Source organism: Neofelis nebulosa, chromosome 8, assembly GCF_028018385.1.
Source record: "Neofelis nebulosa isolate mNeoNeb1 chromosome 8, mNeoNeb1.pri, whole genome shotgun sequence".
Taxonomy (NCBI): domain Eukaryota; kingdom Metazoa; phylum Chordata; class Mammalia; order Carnivora; family Felidae; genus Neofelis; species Neofelis nebulosa.
This window is the reverse complement of record NC_080789.1, coordinates 74,560,727-74,576,365: the sequence shown is the minus strand read 5'-3', so window position 1 is coordinate 74,576,365 and position 15,639 is coordinate 74,560,727. Positions and strand designations below refer to the sequence as shown.

The 15,639-nt window shown below is 36.2% G+C and overlaps 1 protein-coding gene across 3 annotated transcripts in view; it reads left to right on the top strand.

Moving 5' to 3' along the window:
- Nucleotides 1-15,639, top strand: part of LRRK2 (leucine rich repeat kinase 2) — a 144,177-nt gene that overhangs the window by 4,482 nt on the left and 124,056 nt on the right. For all 3 annotated transcript variants that reach the window (XM_058743103.1, XM_058743104.1, XM_058743106.1), the window contains 8 exons: nt 1,000-1,109; nt 3,357-3,445; nt 6,430-6,564; nt 9,111-9,245; nt 12,406-12,537; nt 14,315-14,434; nt 15,134-15,270; nt 15,364-15,443. In XM_058743103.1, coding sequence (XP_058599086.1) covers nt 1,000-1,109; nt 3,357-3,445; nt 6,430-6,564; nt 9,111-9,245; nt 12,406-12,537; nt 14,315-14,434; nt 15,134-15,270; nt 15,364-15,443 — 938 coding nt within the window. The remainder of the gene's footprint in view (nt 1-999; nt 1,110-3,356; nt 3,446-6,429; nt 6,565-9,110; nt 9,246-12,405; nt 12,538-14,314; nt 14,435-15,133; nt 15,271-15,363; nt 15,444-15,639) is intronic.

Genomic DNA, 15,639 nt, shown 5'->3' with positions numbered 1-15,639 from the left:
TCATATAATATCGGCATTTATCACACATCATACTTAGACGCTTTTTCATAAATCTCTAGAGGCTACATATTTATGCATTTTCTATTTGGGTTTTCTTTTTTCTGACTATATCAAATCTAGTTCTGTAGTAGAGGAGAAAGAATGGAGGATTCCTTAAATTTAGAAAGGACTATAGAGCGGAATGAGTTAAATTTAATCTCTTGTCTGAAATTCAAATATCGCATTTTAAAAAAAGTTGTATTTAAAAAAATTGTATTTTTCCAGAAGTAAAGAGCAGCTTATTCAAGTTGGTATCATGTGAACGTACTGAAAGAAGATATATTTAAAATACATCAGTAAGATCATATTTCATTTGGAAACGTGAAAAAGTCTAGGGGCATTTCTGATGCTTACATCTCATCAACTCATATTTAGATGTTCTAAAGAAACCTAGAGGGATCCATTGATAAATTCTACCTCCTGTCTTTCTTACAGCGCCTTTCTCTTCTTCCTGTGACAGACATTAGCTTGCCATAAGACAGTTCTACTTCTCTGCTAATTATTCTAGCTACCCTACCTGCGCGGGCAGTCTTTCCTAATAACTTACTTTGCTGTCAAATCTCCAACTTCCTCTAATCCTCCATTTCAACCACTTCATTTTTTTCCTACCACCAACTGTCAGGTAGATGTGACTTAAAAATCTTGTACTTCCATAATCTTGGTATGTCCTCTGAAACTACTTTTTGTGTTTCATTTCATTTCTTTTTACTTAGATAATAGACAGTCTATTTCCTTCATCATTCAGAAACGCTTTACTATTTTTTTGTATGCACTTTTGGTATGATATTTGGAGAAAAATTATTTTAAATATATGGCTTGCTTTCCTCAGTCAGCATTTTAGGATATCATTTTGTTTTAAAATAATTACTTAAAAATATTGTAGTCACCTATTCCACATAGAATGAATCTGTTCCATTAGCATGTTTAAAAGATGTGAATATTTGATTTTCTTGCCTTCAGGTGGGTTGGTCACTTCTATGCAAATTGATAGAAATCTGTCCAAATACAATGCAAAGCTTAATGGGACCGCAGGATATTGGACGTGATTGGGAAGTACTTGGGATCCACCAGTAAGTACGACAGATGTGTAAAAACAAACTTTGTTATTTACCTGTACATATGACAACCCCACCTTTTGTATATCATATATTTGTAATCCAAGCCAATCTGGTAAAATCCTTTAAAATGCGGGTATTTTTTCTGAACCAATGGCTTACATTTATAGAGAGTTTTCGACTTAGGAGTATGTTCTCTAATTGAATTAGAAAGCCAATATTTGAGGTAGAATTTAGGTGCTATTACTATTTTAATAATGTAATGATACAGTTATACAGTTGGTTAAGTTTTAGATTTTTGATGACTACTTATGAATTCAAACCGAGAAGTATTTTAATTTTTAATTGCAGAACTGATATAAGCCACTAGTTGTTAAAAAAAATGAAGGGTACTGGAAAGTTCTGTCAATAGTAATTTTGAAGTTTATGCTTTACTGTCTTTAAAAAGTACCTTCCTCTATATTCATACATCTATATTTATGAGCTTAAACCGCAGCTTTCAAAATGAAGAAAAAAGAGGAAATTACCTTTTAGCACATCTGCAGCCGAATCTTGATAGCTGTTTTACCAGCTATGTTGGTTACGGCAATTTGCAACACAATAACTTCATGGATGAGACCACTTCTTTAGCCATAATTAGTTAAGAAAAAATTTTCTGAAGAAAAAAGTGTTTCCAGGAAAATCCTTTTTGGATAGCTTTTTTCCTTGACATTTAAAAATTGTCTTCTGGCATTAACCTTAGGTGTTCCGGGTAACTAATGTGACTTTTCTTTACCACAGAGAAGTGAATACCGATTGCTTTCAATGACATAATAGGTTGTAAAAAACTTTTTTTTATGCAAAACAAATGTAACATCTTTGTATTGTTTGTTAGTATCAACCATTGCTGCAAATCTAAACAGATCAGAGCTGTTTGTTCATAGGTGACCCTATCTGTGCTTGTTTTTCCATCTTTGATGTTTTATGTGTTGTTGTTCTTCAGTTTCCAGGATCTAAAGAGTGTTTTGAAAAGGACATATTCACATTTACTGTATGCTAATCCTCTCCAATATCTGAGATTCTATGAGTCAGTTCTAAAGTATATGGCATTTAATGTGGAATTATATAAAATTTAACTGTAATTAGTAACTGAAATGTTACCTGTCCCTTGGTTTGGTTGAGAATTTCCAAAATCCCCAAAGATTAGCAATCTATAACTTAGGGAGTTTTAGAAAATTTATCTAGTCAAATTCCAGTACAAACCGACTGCTCAAATTAAATTACATGATCATTCCTATAGGGAGTCTCATTCACTCATTCATTCATTTATTCAGTTACCCTCCATTCCTCATTTATTCACTCCTACTTTAGGCCTGAAGTAGTGTGAACAAGGTAGACACACTGCTTTCTGTAGTGGAGCATATTAGATCATTCCCAGCAAACTTTATTGTAAAACATAATCTCCCCATATTCAAGGCCTTTTCTCCACCAAAGGCTTATAGTACCAAAGAAGAAATCTGGTGTAGAGATGAAGTCAGGCGTGGGGGTGTGGTGCAGGGGCTTGCAGGGCAATGCGGGTTGGAAGAGAATTGACAGGGAATAGAGGGACAGAGTGTCTCAATTTCTCACCTTGCCAACTGGTGAATGTCACCAGGCTCTGTCTTCTTCTAATGATGTAAAGCTAAATACTAGTAGGTAGAGATAGACTAAAAATTGTGTATTTTAGAAATGATTAGCTCAGGGAGAAATTTAATGAATTTGAACTAATTGAATATTGTTGATTAATACTGAGTTCACTATGATAAAATATTATTAATTCCTCTTTCAAAATTAGTAAAAATGAATGATTTAATTATTCATGTGAATTGTTAATTATCTGTACAAACTAACATCTTTATTACACCTCTGTATATTTTAATATATCAACATGCATAACATGTAATTCACAAGTTTATATCACACATAAAAATGAGCTTCATATCTTGATGTATATAATTCTTTGTGATACTTTGGATATGGAGTTGAGTAAAAGTAATTAATAATTGAATTTGAATATTCGTAGGAAAAAGGTATAACTTCTTTATTGAGACTCATGATATTGCCCTCTTAATTGTTATAAGTCTGGCTCAGTTTTAATGGAAGTAAAACTACACAAGATTCAATGTAGGGAATGAAATACAATGAGATGAATGAAAATATAGCTGAGTGAAACACAATATCTGAAAAAGCAAACATCTAGATATGATAATTCGCTCTTATCTTCATTTCTGTTTTTAATTACAGACTGATTCTTAAAATGCTAACAGTTCATAATGCCAGTGTAAACCTGTTAACAGTTGGACTAAAGGCCTTAGATCTCCTCCTAACTTCAGGTAATATATACACATGTATATTTTTAATGGTGACTCAAATTAAAGAAGTATTTTAAACGATTTGCCAAATGTCTTTTTAAAGAATAAGAATATAACCTAAATATCTGGCTTCCAAAATTCTTTCTGTTTCTGTTTTCTCATCTTATCTCTTTTGAATATACTTTTTCCCTCAAAAATCCTACCCAATATCTTTGGCTTTAAGCATCACCTTATGTGTTTTTCCCAAACCTAATTTCTGTCCCCAGCTTTGCTCCCCAACCTGGCCCTACACGTCACATTCCCATTAGCTTGTTGGCTAAACATGACCTTGTCATTATTACCTTTCTTCATTATATTTCTAATATGTTTTCTGTATGTTCTAGGGTATGACATAATAGTAATATACATAACATTACTTCTTGAATGCATGTTAGATGCCGGGCTTCACATGTAAAATACTTCACATGCTTTTACAAACGTAATCCGCAGAATGTCTCTTGAGATAGGTATTGATCTCAGTTTTCTAGTGAGGGACATTTAAACACAAAGAGGTTGCCTCAGCCAATAACTAGTAGAAACAGGGTGTGAGTCCACATATCAGGTTCTTTCCTTGAGGACACTTCTGTTTCGAGGATTATGTACCTGAAAACAAAGAATCTTGGTTCAGTGCAATAGTTGTGATCATTGCTGTGATGGACACTTGCTATTATATAAGGTTCTGAGAAGAAAGGTTGCTCACAGGGGAGCTAATCATGGTGATAGGGAGGGGTTTTCCCCCTCAAAGTGGTGGAGGGTGCTTTAGGTCGAGAGAGTAGCATGCAAATACCCAGGAAGATACCTATCATGCTAAGCATGATAAGGGTTGAACCTGTGGGGTGGAAAGATTTTAAATGCCCTCACTGGCCCTGTTAAGTAATGAGGACAAGATGGGAGAAAGGAAGAAGGAGGGTGAAGTTCAGAGTATGAGAGGAGAGGGGTCGGAGAGGCCAGAAGGTCCTCAACACAGCCTTTTATTACAATATACAGTGAGGTGTGCCAGCTAGTCTTAACCATGATTTATTTTAAACCCATTCTTGGGAGACTTTTTTTCTTTTTTGCTTGTTTTCCTTTCGCAATGGACAGGAAACTGAGAGTTTATGAATTTGAAAAATCTCCCAACACTGGAATATATTGAAGTCGGCAATGTGCAGACAATTAGAAAATTTTACATGGGTCTTGAAAAGACTGGTTACGTTAGTATTTTCCATATGACATGTAGAATTTTGCACTGTAAGACCGTTTTTAATGTGTTTTAAAGTTCATTTCAGATACTTATCCGAGGTTAACTTATGGATTGTTTTTATTGTTTGGCTTATTAGTTAATTGGTTTGGTAGCTGTTGGGCACTTACAGTTGTGCTTGCTATCAGAGAATTCTAAGGCAGATGAGGCAACCTTCTTACAGTGCAGAAGTTCACAGTCCAACACCACAGTCTAATATAACTTTTTGCAATGAAGGAAATGTTACACCTTTCAGTATCATGGCAAGTAGCCATATGTGCTATCGAACACTTGAAACATAGGAAACTAAATTTTAATTTAATCTATTTTTAATTAATTTAAATTTTAGTTTAAAAAGCCACATGTGCTTAGTGGCTACTGAATTGGACAGGACAGGCAAAGACATAAAAAGTAGTATAAGAAATCATTTCAATTTAATGAGAAAAGTCTTACAACAGGGAAAGGACAGAAACCACTGCAGGAACATTAGAGAAGAAGAGAGTAGCCAAACCCATTCAAAGGACTTAGGAGTATGGACATAAATTGCCTAAGGAATCCAACTCTGCTTCTTATTAGTTGTTGGACCTTGAACAGAGTCACTTTGGGTCACTTAACCTTTCTGTGCTTTACTCTTCTTATCTCTAACATGGGGATCGCACCTACCTTATGGAGTCGTGGTGGGTTTACATGTGTCGTTAGAGTGATCTGCTTTAACCCGTGGATGACATGTGATGTGCCAGACGTGTGTTTACTACTACTAACACTCCTATTCTGGTACTTGTGTTTATTAACAGGATGGGTACTGTGTGTGGTTATCTCTTGAATTATGGCAGGAATATGTTTGGTGTGGGAAGGGGCAAGGGCATTCAATGCAGCAGGTGCAAATGCAAAGAGATATCCAAGAAAGTGTTTAGTGGTAAGCAGAAGACTTTAGCATGTGTGGGGTTGAGGCAATGCATAGAATGAGTGCGGCTGATGAGGTTCATGAAGTGAGTTTGTAAAGGGTCTTGTTTGTCAGGCTGAACAGTATGAAAAGACCTTAGAAGATTTTAGCATGGGATTTATAGGATCACGTTTGTGTTTTAGGAATACAGTGCAGGGCATAAACCAGTTAGGGAGGGATTTCAGCCTAGCAAAGCATTGAACAATTGGGTTTGCATTTCAAATGAGAGATGATGAGGTCCTGGATACAATAGGAATGGGGGGGGGCTACTTCAAAGGGGATTTTTAAGATAGTTAGAAGATAGACTTGAAGGACTTGGTAATGAGTTGATTGGTAGGTAGACCAATTTTGGTAGACCAATCACCTACTTTGCTTAGGTAGACTGTAGGAAGAGAGAGGGAGGATGGAAGAAGGAAGATGAGTTGGTAGTTTCTCTCTTGGGTAACTTGGGTGATCGTATCACCGAAGATGATACAGAGCAGGAGCAGGCTAGATATGGGGGTGCCCATGGAATAGTCAAATGATGTTGTCTAAAAGGCAGATAGAAATGTGTTTCAGGAGTTGAGGGAAAGAAGTCTTGCCTACAGGTACTGACTAGGAATCATAGAATTATAGTAAAGTGTACTGAGAATTTATTTTATTTAGAAAGACCATAGAGCTTGATAGGTCTAACATCTGGGGGAATTAAGTAGTTTATCAAAAAGAAGAGTCCACAGACTATAGTCATCATGTAAAAACCAACACATTAAATGTTAAAGCAGCTATTTATCTGGGACATGTTTTTTTTTTTTTTTTTCCAAATAGGTAAAATCACTTTGCTGATATTGGATGAAGAGACTGATATTTTCTTGTTAATTTTTGATGCCATGCGCACATTTTCAGCCAATGACGAAGTCCAAAAACTTGGATGCAAAGCTTTACGTGTGCTGTTTGAAAGAGGTATTTAAAAATGTCAAAATCTCTATTTTTATATTTATAGAAGAAGCAAGGGTTTATTATGGGAAAAGTAAAATGTAATTACGATAATAAGAAGGTATGTAAAATTTTATTCTTTGTTAAGAAGTGGGAACTGTCAGTCTAGGATACATAATGGGGTTAATTAAGAAATATTGCTTGTTTTGTGGAATGAATTTTATTCATAGGTTATAAATTATGCCATTGTAGTAGACTGTCTTCCATTGCATAACAAGGCATAAGATTCTCTTTGCAAACCGGATGCGTAGGAGTTAAGAAAGAAAAAATAAAACTGTGAAGCCAAAGCATAGATTAAATTCAGATTTATGGTGTTGAGTCATCACCAGGGGTTTTAGAAATTGCTAGAGGCTCAGTATAAAGAACCGAGAGGTTTACAAAGTACCTCTTAGGAAAAAGACAAATAGATATTTTATGGCATTGCACTAAGATTGATAACAGAGATTATTGTGTAATTTTGGACTTGGTTGGGACCAGTAGTCCTTCCATCGGCTTGGTGAGGAAATGGATTGGAGAGGTGACATGAGCAATGTGCCCACGGGCACGCTGCTAGTCAGCACCACTGCAGTTCAATTTACCACCAATTTTCCAAGCATGTTCTGCATCATTAGGAGAACCAACAGTGCTGGAGGTTTAGGATAAGAATAACTTATATGTGGGTTCTGTGTCTCTGTCAGTTTGCCATTTTAGTTTCTGGCAGCTCCAGGAATGGAGCTATTTAATTCCCTGTCTCGTTCCAGAAGGACTTTAAACAGCTTATAGTTATTTATAATAAAGGAGAGAAAAATGGATGAGGAAATGTATGAAGGGGAAACAATATAAAGCCTGGTTAAATTTACTAGTTACTTCAGGTTCTGTATACTTGCAGAAATCTGGCTCTTTGCTTCCTATGAGGCAAAGAGTTAAACATCGTCCGTTACAAAGTTACTGGAGATAAAAATAAACCCATTTATCAGGAGAAGTGATCAGTGTCATGGGAGACCTGAGGAAATACTCCCTTGGCTTTCCCTGGATGAGATGATAAAGTACACACATTTTATAAGGAGTACAAAGTGTATTTCAGTGAAAGAGATTCTATTAATAGTCAGAACAGCATGGTCCTGGAACCCAGCTCTCTGAAGATCAGGCTTGGTGGAGAATACAGTTTACTGTGAGTGGGGAATCGAGGAACATCTTTTGGGATATCTTCTATAAATGTTGTATCTTGGAACTAAGCTTTTGAAGAGAATCAGGCAGAATGAGTCTTGCAAGGCCTGTAATCTGTGTTGCAGTTTAAGGGCATGGTCTCATTCATGGAAGAAGGGCTAACATCATTCTCTCCCCAGCATTGTGGGACCCATCCAGGACATACGGAGAAGGACCAGGGAATGTTAAAAGGAAGCCCTTATTCAATAGAAATATCATCAGTGCTGACTGTGTTATGATTATAAATATGGAGTAGAAAAATTTCTGAATTTCCCAGGAAATCAAGTTCTCTGGATGTATTGGCACCTGTGAAGTGAATTTTCAAAATTTGAGAGTAGACTGTGGGAACCGTACCATAAAATGAGAAAGTTCCATGATACTCATTTATTAGAACCTAACCAATATCATATCATTTTACATGTACCGTTGGCATCAAGTTGAAAAATAAAAAAAGTAAGGTTGATCCTGAAGAGTGCTGAGTTTTCCAACATTTTTGTCAGCACAATTCTCAGGCTAAATAAACGAGACTTTTATACATGTTTTTGAGCTACCCACCAATAAAATGACTCCAAATGGAACTCATTGGCTTGATCAAAATATTTTCATTATGAAAATTAATGATAATTCTGATGAAATCAAGGCCATTTAGATAGAGTATTTTGAAGTCTACGTAGTTGTCATTTGCCAAAGTTCACCCCTCTTGGACTGATGGATTTAGCTGAGCTGCCTTTCAACAGTGTACCATTAACCACTCCTTTGAAGTATTGTGATATGTTCGCTTCCAGTAGGCCATTTAAAAATTTTTTTTTTATTGTTTAAGTTTATTTATTTATTTTGGGAAAGAGAGAGAGCAGGGGAAGGGCAGAGAGAGAGGAAGAGAGAGAATCCCAAGCAGTCTCCGTGTTGTCAGCATAGAGCCCGATGCGAGACTCAAACTCACGAAACCTGAGCTGAAACCAAGAGTTGGATGCTTAACCAACTGAGTCACCCAGGTACCCCTCCAGTAGGCCATCTTTATTAGTCCTTGGTCAGTTTTCTCTATAATCTCCCAAATGCAATTATAAATAATTTTGTTTTTTATAGAATTGTTTGGTCACTAACACTTCTGCATTTTAAAATACGGAGTAACTAATACAGGTCAAAAAGAAATTATTTTAATCTCAGTAGCTTTTTTTTTCCCATTATGAAATTCTTAGGAAGGATTTTGCTGAAATATGTATTTTAAAATTATGTCTGTTGTATTTACTGTATCTCATGATTGACATGAATATTATGTTTTTGAGTAAGTAAACTTTAAGCTTTTCAGTATTTTGTCGTTATTTTTCTAGTTTCAGAGGAGCAGCTGACTGAATTTGTTGAGAATAAAGATTATATGATCTTGCTAAATGCATTAAAAAATTTTAAAGATGAAGAGGAAATTGTGCTTCATGTAGTGCACTGTTTACACTCCCTAGCAATTCCTTGTAAGTACCCCATGTGCGTGATTTCTTTTTTCTATATGAAAAATTACAGTTTACCTCCTTTCTGAGTCCATTTTTTTATGTTTATTTTTTTGACAGAGAGAGAGAGACAGAGCAAGCTAGGGAGGGGGAGAGAGAGAAGGAGAGAGAGAGAGAGAGAGAGAGAATCCCAAGCAGGCTCTGCACTGTCAGCACAGAGCCCAATGTGGGGCTTGATCTCAAGAACTGTGAGATCCTGAGCTGAGCCGAAATCAGGAGTTGGATGTTTCATTGACTGAGCCACCCAGGCACCCCCTTTCTAAGTCCATTATTTTTTTTTTTTTTGATTTTGTAGAAACTTGTAGATACAAAACCCATTTATTTATTCATTTGTTTAATTTTTATTTATTGATACTCTCCTGCAGCTGGTTCCTGTGCTGGGAAACAGTAGCAGAAAATATAGACATATTTCTTGCCTTCTCAGAACCCATGGTGTGCCATGCCAGATATGGATAAGTATGTAGGTGATTACAATGTATTGTAAGGCAAGTGTTGGCACAAGTGGCTGGCGTTATGAGAGAAAAAGAAAGGAGGCAGCATCTCTTGGTAGAGACTTTGAGGAGCTCTTTGAGGAGAGCTTTGTGTGTAGGGATGTCTGCGGTGAAGTGGAAGGTGTAGGCAGAGTGTCCGAAGCAGTGAGCATCCTGTGTCAAGATCCTGGAGGAAGAGAGAGCAAGAGGGTAGAAGTAGCTTAGGAAACTTGTGCACTTAAGAGTGCGTGTGTGTGCATATGTGTGTGCATGTGCATGCCCAGCGCTGAGCAGAGGGTGTCTGCTTGTGTGTCATTTAATGGAAGCAGGGGCAGGGCTTGATAAGAGTCAGTGGATGAGGCTGGAGACAGAAGCAGATCTTGAAGGGCTTGAAAAGCCACAGGAAGGAGTTTGAACTTTATAGTGATGCTTGTTGAGCGTTTTCTTGATGCTTTGAAATCTAGGCACTTTTATCACAAAATAAGTACAAATAAGAAGAAATTAATTTGTTGTGTATGCTACTAGTGATTGTTAATGGGTTGGAATAATGCTTCAGATTCTGTTGTTTTTGTTTGGTAAGTGCACGTGAGCATTTTGTCACTATTCATGTATCGCCTGTGCCGGTTCATACAGGAGGTACACGTGCATTTATCTAGTGATGCTTTCATCTTCACACATGTGAAGTTGTGAGGATTAAATGGTGAAATGAGTTCGAAAATACGGAATAGTACCTGGTATGTAATAAGTGTGAAAACGTTTGATAGTATTTATTACATAATTTGTATTTCATACATGTGCACTGTAATGTGTTATGTATAATACACATACATGGTTTCAGACATGGATATCTGCTGATATCTGCTGAGTCTTCAGTAAAAACCCAATCCCTTTATGAAGTAATGCTCTTTCTTCATGATTGTTATAAAATCCATCATTTTCTTTTCCGTGGGAAATTAAACATTTGAAAGTAGATGGAGTTGCATTACAGTTGAGGATGGACATACTTTAAAATTTCTGAGCCATCCACTGTCAACAAACTGAATATGTTTCTCATTTTACTTTTCGTCAGCTATATTTATATACTTATTTATTTGTTTTGGGCTGGCTGCTTTGAGATTCATTGTTTTCCACCCACATCTGACGTAACTGCAGTGAAAAATGTGTCGATTCATCATACAAAGGTCAAAGGAGGAATCTAAAAATATGAAAAATGAAATGTTTTAAACACTGAATCTTCTTTTTGTATTTTTTTCTATTTAAATCCAAGTTAGTTAATATACAGTGTAGTAATGGTTTCAGGAGAATTTAGTGAATCATCACTTACATATCATACCCAGTGCTCATCACAGCAAGTGCCCTCCTTAATGCCCATCACCCATTTAGCCCATCCGCTCACAAACGTCCCCTCTAGCAGCCCTCAGTTTGTTCTCTGTATTTGAGAGTCTCTTATGGTTTTCCTCCTTCTCTGTTTTTATTTTATTTTTCCTTCCCTTTCCCTGTGTTCATCTATTTTGTTTCTTAAATTCCACCTATAAGTGAAATCATATGATATTTGTCTTTCTTTGACTTATTTCGCTTAGCATAATACACTGTAGCTCCATCCATGTTGTTGGAAATGGCAAGATTTCATTCTTTTTGATGCTGAGTAATATTCCATTATATATATATACATACCACATCTTCTTTATCCATTCATCAGTCTGTAAACACTGATTCTAACTGAAAGATGTTTGCCTTTGGGTCTTAGAGCAAATCATGTCTCATATTCTGAGTAAAGCAAATAATTATTTTCAGAAGCCATTTCTTTTCATTACAACATGTTTTCAATGCTCTTTAAAATACAATTAAACACTAAAAACATTTTTTGAAAAACAATTGGTTGGTTTGGTTATGCCAAAAAAGGCAGAAAAATGTTCTGTAAACACCTTTTCTGTTTGTTTTAATAATAGTCAACATTATTAAATATAGTTCACACACTCACTCTTTCTGTTGGCTACCTACCTTTCCCAGTAGATTCTTTCCTTCCTTTCTGGTTCACCCGTGTTTGTCTCTTAGTTACACATCCCCTGAGTCCCCCATTCTTTTCTCCATCTATCTCAGAGCCCTCAGGAAGCTTGATTTCGTTTCCTGGTACACTGGCTGCTCTGCTGCCTTTCTGAAATAGACAGGAAATAAGTCATAGCTGACTTTGGCTGTTCTATTATGTGACATGATTTTGATTTTCTTTCTGTTGGTTTGAGGGAGAGGAACAATGTAAAAGCCATTATCCAAAGGAGTAGTGCCTCATTAGGGAAAGGCCCCACATTCATTTATTTGAAAACTTTTGGCCAAGACATTACATTTTTAGACTTACATAAAAACACTCTCAATTATCCCTGTATTTTAAGTTTTTAAGCCTAGAAACAGGAGTAAATCAATTTTCCCTTAATGCTAGAGAAGAGTCCTAAATCCTATTATATTAGCAATGAACATGGTATTTTTTACAGCTATTGACAGAACACTGACAGAACAGTATTGACAGAACATGGTACTTAAATTTGGAAATAGAGCCATTATCCTGCCATAGATTTACAAAATGTATAGGGTGTTTTTGTATGTATGTTTCAAGTGGGAAATTACTACCTTGTGGGTAATTATTATTTCTTTAAATTTAGGCAGTAATGTTGAAGTCCTCATGAGTGGCAACGTGAGGTGTTACAATATTGTGGTAGAAGCCATGAAAGCATTCCCTGACAATGAAAAAATTCAAGAAGTGAGTTGCTGCTTGCTCCATAGGCTTACCTTAGGTGAGTTCTAATTCTTGGTTAATTTGTTGTCACGGTTTATATGATGTAAGTGTATATACCATACATATGGAGGTTGTATGTTGGATAAGCAGCATATTGACATACACTGGATGGAAGTTATTGTAAAGTAGCAAACTATCCTGCCATGCTTAGAATTTTACCTTATTTTTTGAGAGAGCGAGAGAGAGCACATGCGTGTATGCTATATTTAAAGTATAACTATGTAATATAGCTGATCCATACAAAAGAATAAGCATAACATGTAGAAAACGTGAAGCACGATGCAGAGGAATGCCCCACCCACCTGAAGTATTCGTATATTACCAATGCTGGCGAAGGTCCCCTGGGCTGCTTCTTTTCCCTGCTTTCCCTATAGAGTTAACACTATTCAGTGTTAAAAAGCTGTCAACTTGATCTTCAGATAAGGATACCTTTCTTTCATTCTCATTCATCTGTTTGAACAGATTATTTGTTCCATTTAGTGACTAGAGAATTTATTGCCCCTGTTACTGTTTCAAAAGAAGCTTAACTTTCTCTTCATAATTAAAAAAACCCAAAGTCAACGAATAAATGTTTAGCATTTTGTCAAATTATGTCACCTTATTATGGGTTTAATGCACATAAAGGTGTTATATAATTTACTATGTATTTTCGTGTAAACTGTTTGAAAGTAAGATAAGGCCAGTCTCCCTGGTTTTTGCCCAGAGTCATAGAGTTGGTGGATGGTAGAGCGGTTGTTGGCAGCGGTGTGGCAGGGAAGACAAGGTGAAGGGACAATGCAGGTTTAGAGAAGTTGGTAAAAGTAGAGGAGAATCTTTTGAAATGATTTTCCAAGACTAGATATCACTAAGGGCGGGGGGGGGGGGGGTATGTCTGCTTAGAGGGTGGATGTGAAAGAGGTAGGAACATAAGAAGGTGTTGAAAGAAGAGTTATACCTGATTAAGCTGCCTTTTGATATTGAAGCCGTTGATTGATATTTAGTGTGGGCTTTAGGCTTTTCAGATATATGATCTTTTCCAATTCTGGCTTTGTGTCCTAGGGATTATTTAATTAGACTTACAGCTAAATAGGAGTTTCTTTCTTATTTCTGGAAGGAAACTGGTGACTGTTGTAGAGTTAGAAATAAGCTTAAATGGAAGGAGGCACGTATTTCTGGAATATCATTTAAAAATTCCTTCCTCATAATGACTTAGATTTTTGGATTGTGTGTTGATTTCAGAAGAATGAGTGTAAAAAGGTGTGAGATTTCTTTCTGGTTTGGTTTAGAAGTGGTGAAGTGTTCTCTTACTCTTTTTTTCTAAAATCATCGCAGACAAAATCAAGTAACGACGTGTGCCAGGGGCTTTTCTGAGCAGTATTCCTTTAAGCGAAAGAAGAGTTCAGCAAAAGCATTTAATGACGAGGGAGGGAGTTTTTCTCCATCTTTACAAAATTAAGCTATTTTGTACAATGAATATTGTAGTGCCATGCATAGCAGATATGGGATGGGTTTTATGGGATGACAGGGGAAGGCATCAAAGAACAAAAAAATTAATGTAACCCAAACCTATCATTATTTTTGCCTGGTCAGTTCCATTGTCTAAGATAATTGAATGACTACATGAAATAAATTTTCAAAACTTTATGCAGTTATACTAAGCTACTTAAATTACATATATTTTAATGTCATGGAAAATATTTACTACTCAAATTTGTTGATTTAAATACTGTTATACAATTCAAAGTAATGTAGGTTTCGCGGATGAGAATTCAGCTAAAATCTCACTTACCTTTTAGGTAATTTTTTTAATATTCTTGTATTAAACGATGTACATGAGTTTGTGGTGAAAGCTGTGCGGCGGTATTCAGAGAACGCCACGTTACAAATTGCAGCGCTCAGCTGTTTAGCACTCCTCAGTAAGTAACTTTACTAAACAAGAAATTGTTATGGGGCATTTGATCTTGAATGGGAACCTTATAACAAGACAACATTATCGAGACAGTCATATGTAGGGAAGGAAGCATTAAATGCCTTTTCTGTCCTTATGTAATTTCTTTTCTTCTAAAAAATTTTGTTGAGTTTATTTATTGTGAGGGAGAGAGAGGAGGAGGAGGGACAGAGAGAGGGAGAGAATCCCAAGCAGGCTCCCTGCTACCAACGCAGAGGCAGATGCCGGGTTTGATCTCATACACCTTGAGATCATGACCTGAGCCAAAATCAAGAGTCAGATGCTTAACTGACTGAGCCACCCAGGCGCCCCTGTAGTTTGTTTTCTCATAGAAGATACTTTCAAGGGAACTAACAGTTGTGATTAGTACACCTTTCCTCTTCATACATGAGTAATTACATCCTTGATTTAGCTTTGTTAGCAGGCAGCTAATCTCAGTTCATCTTCCTCTAGTCTGTTAGTTTTGTTTGGTGTCCTCTTCCTCATTTGATAATTTGACTAACTGGAATAGCATTATTATGAGGTGTGTAATGTATTTTTTAAAGTCTTTGTAATGAATCAAGACCACTACTAAGGAATACCTCACTTCGTTCATAACGTTTCAAAATAGGGACTTCAAGTTGGTCATTCAGACTGTAAGTAAGTCATATACTTAAATTTTTTCAAGCTGAGACCATTTTCCTAAATCAAGATTTGGAGGAAAAGAATGAAAATCAGAATGATGATGAGGAAGAAGAAAAATTGTTTTGGTTGGAAGCCTGTTACAAAGCGTTGACGTGGCATAGAAAGAACAAGCACGTGCAGGTCGGACACTTTTGTAAATGTTATAGTTACTCAAAATTGTGCTTGTTCAATAATTTATATTTTGACAGGTTTCTTTTTTCTCCCCTGATCCAGGAAGCTGCATGCTGGGCCCTAAACAATCTCCTCATGTACCAAAACAGTCTCCATGAGAAGATCGGAGACGAAGACGGCCAGTCAGTAGTTTTGATTTCACATGATAGAGAATTTCAGTTACATTTTTAATCAATCCATATAAAATACCGTAATTGTAACTTTTATTTTTAGAAATATTTTTGATGTAGGCATCTATGTTTTAAGTGTTGCCACAGAATAGTGGTGCATCCAAGCATCATTCAGAAATTATGGGTCATCGAGAAAGAACCTTTCAGT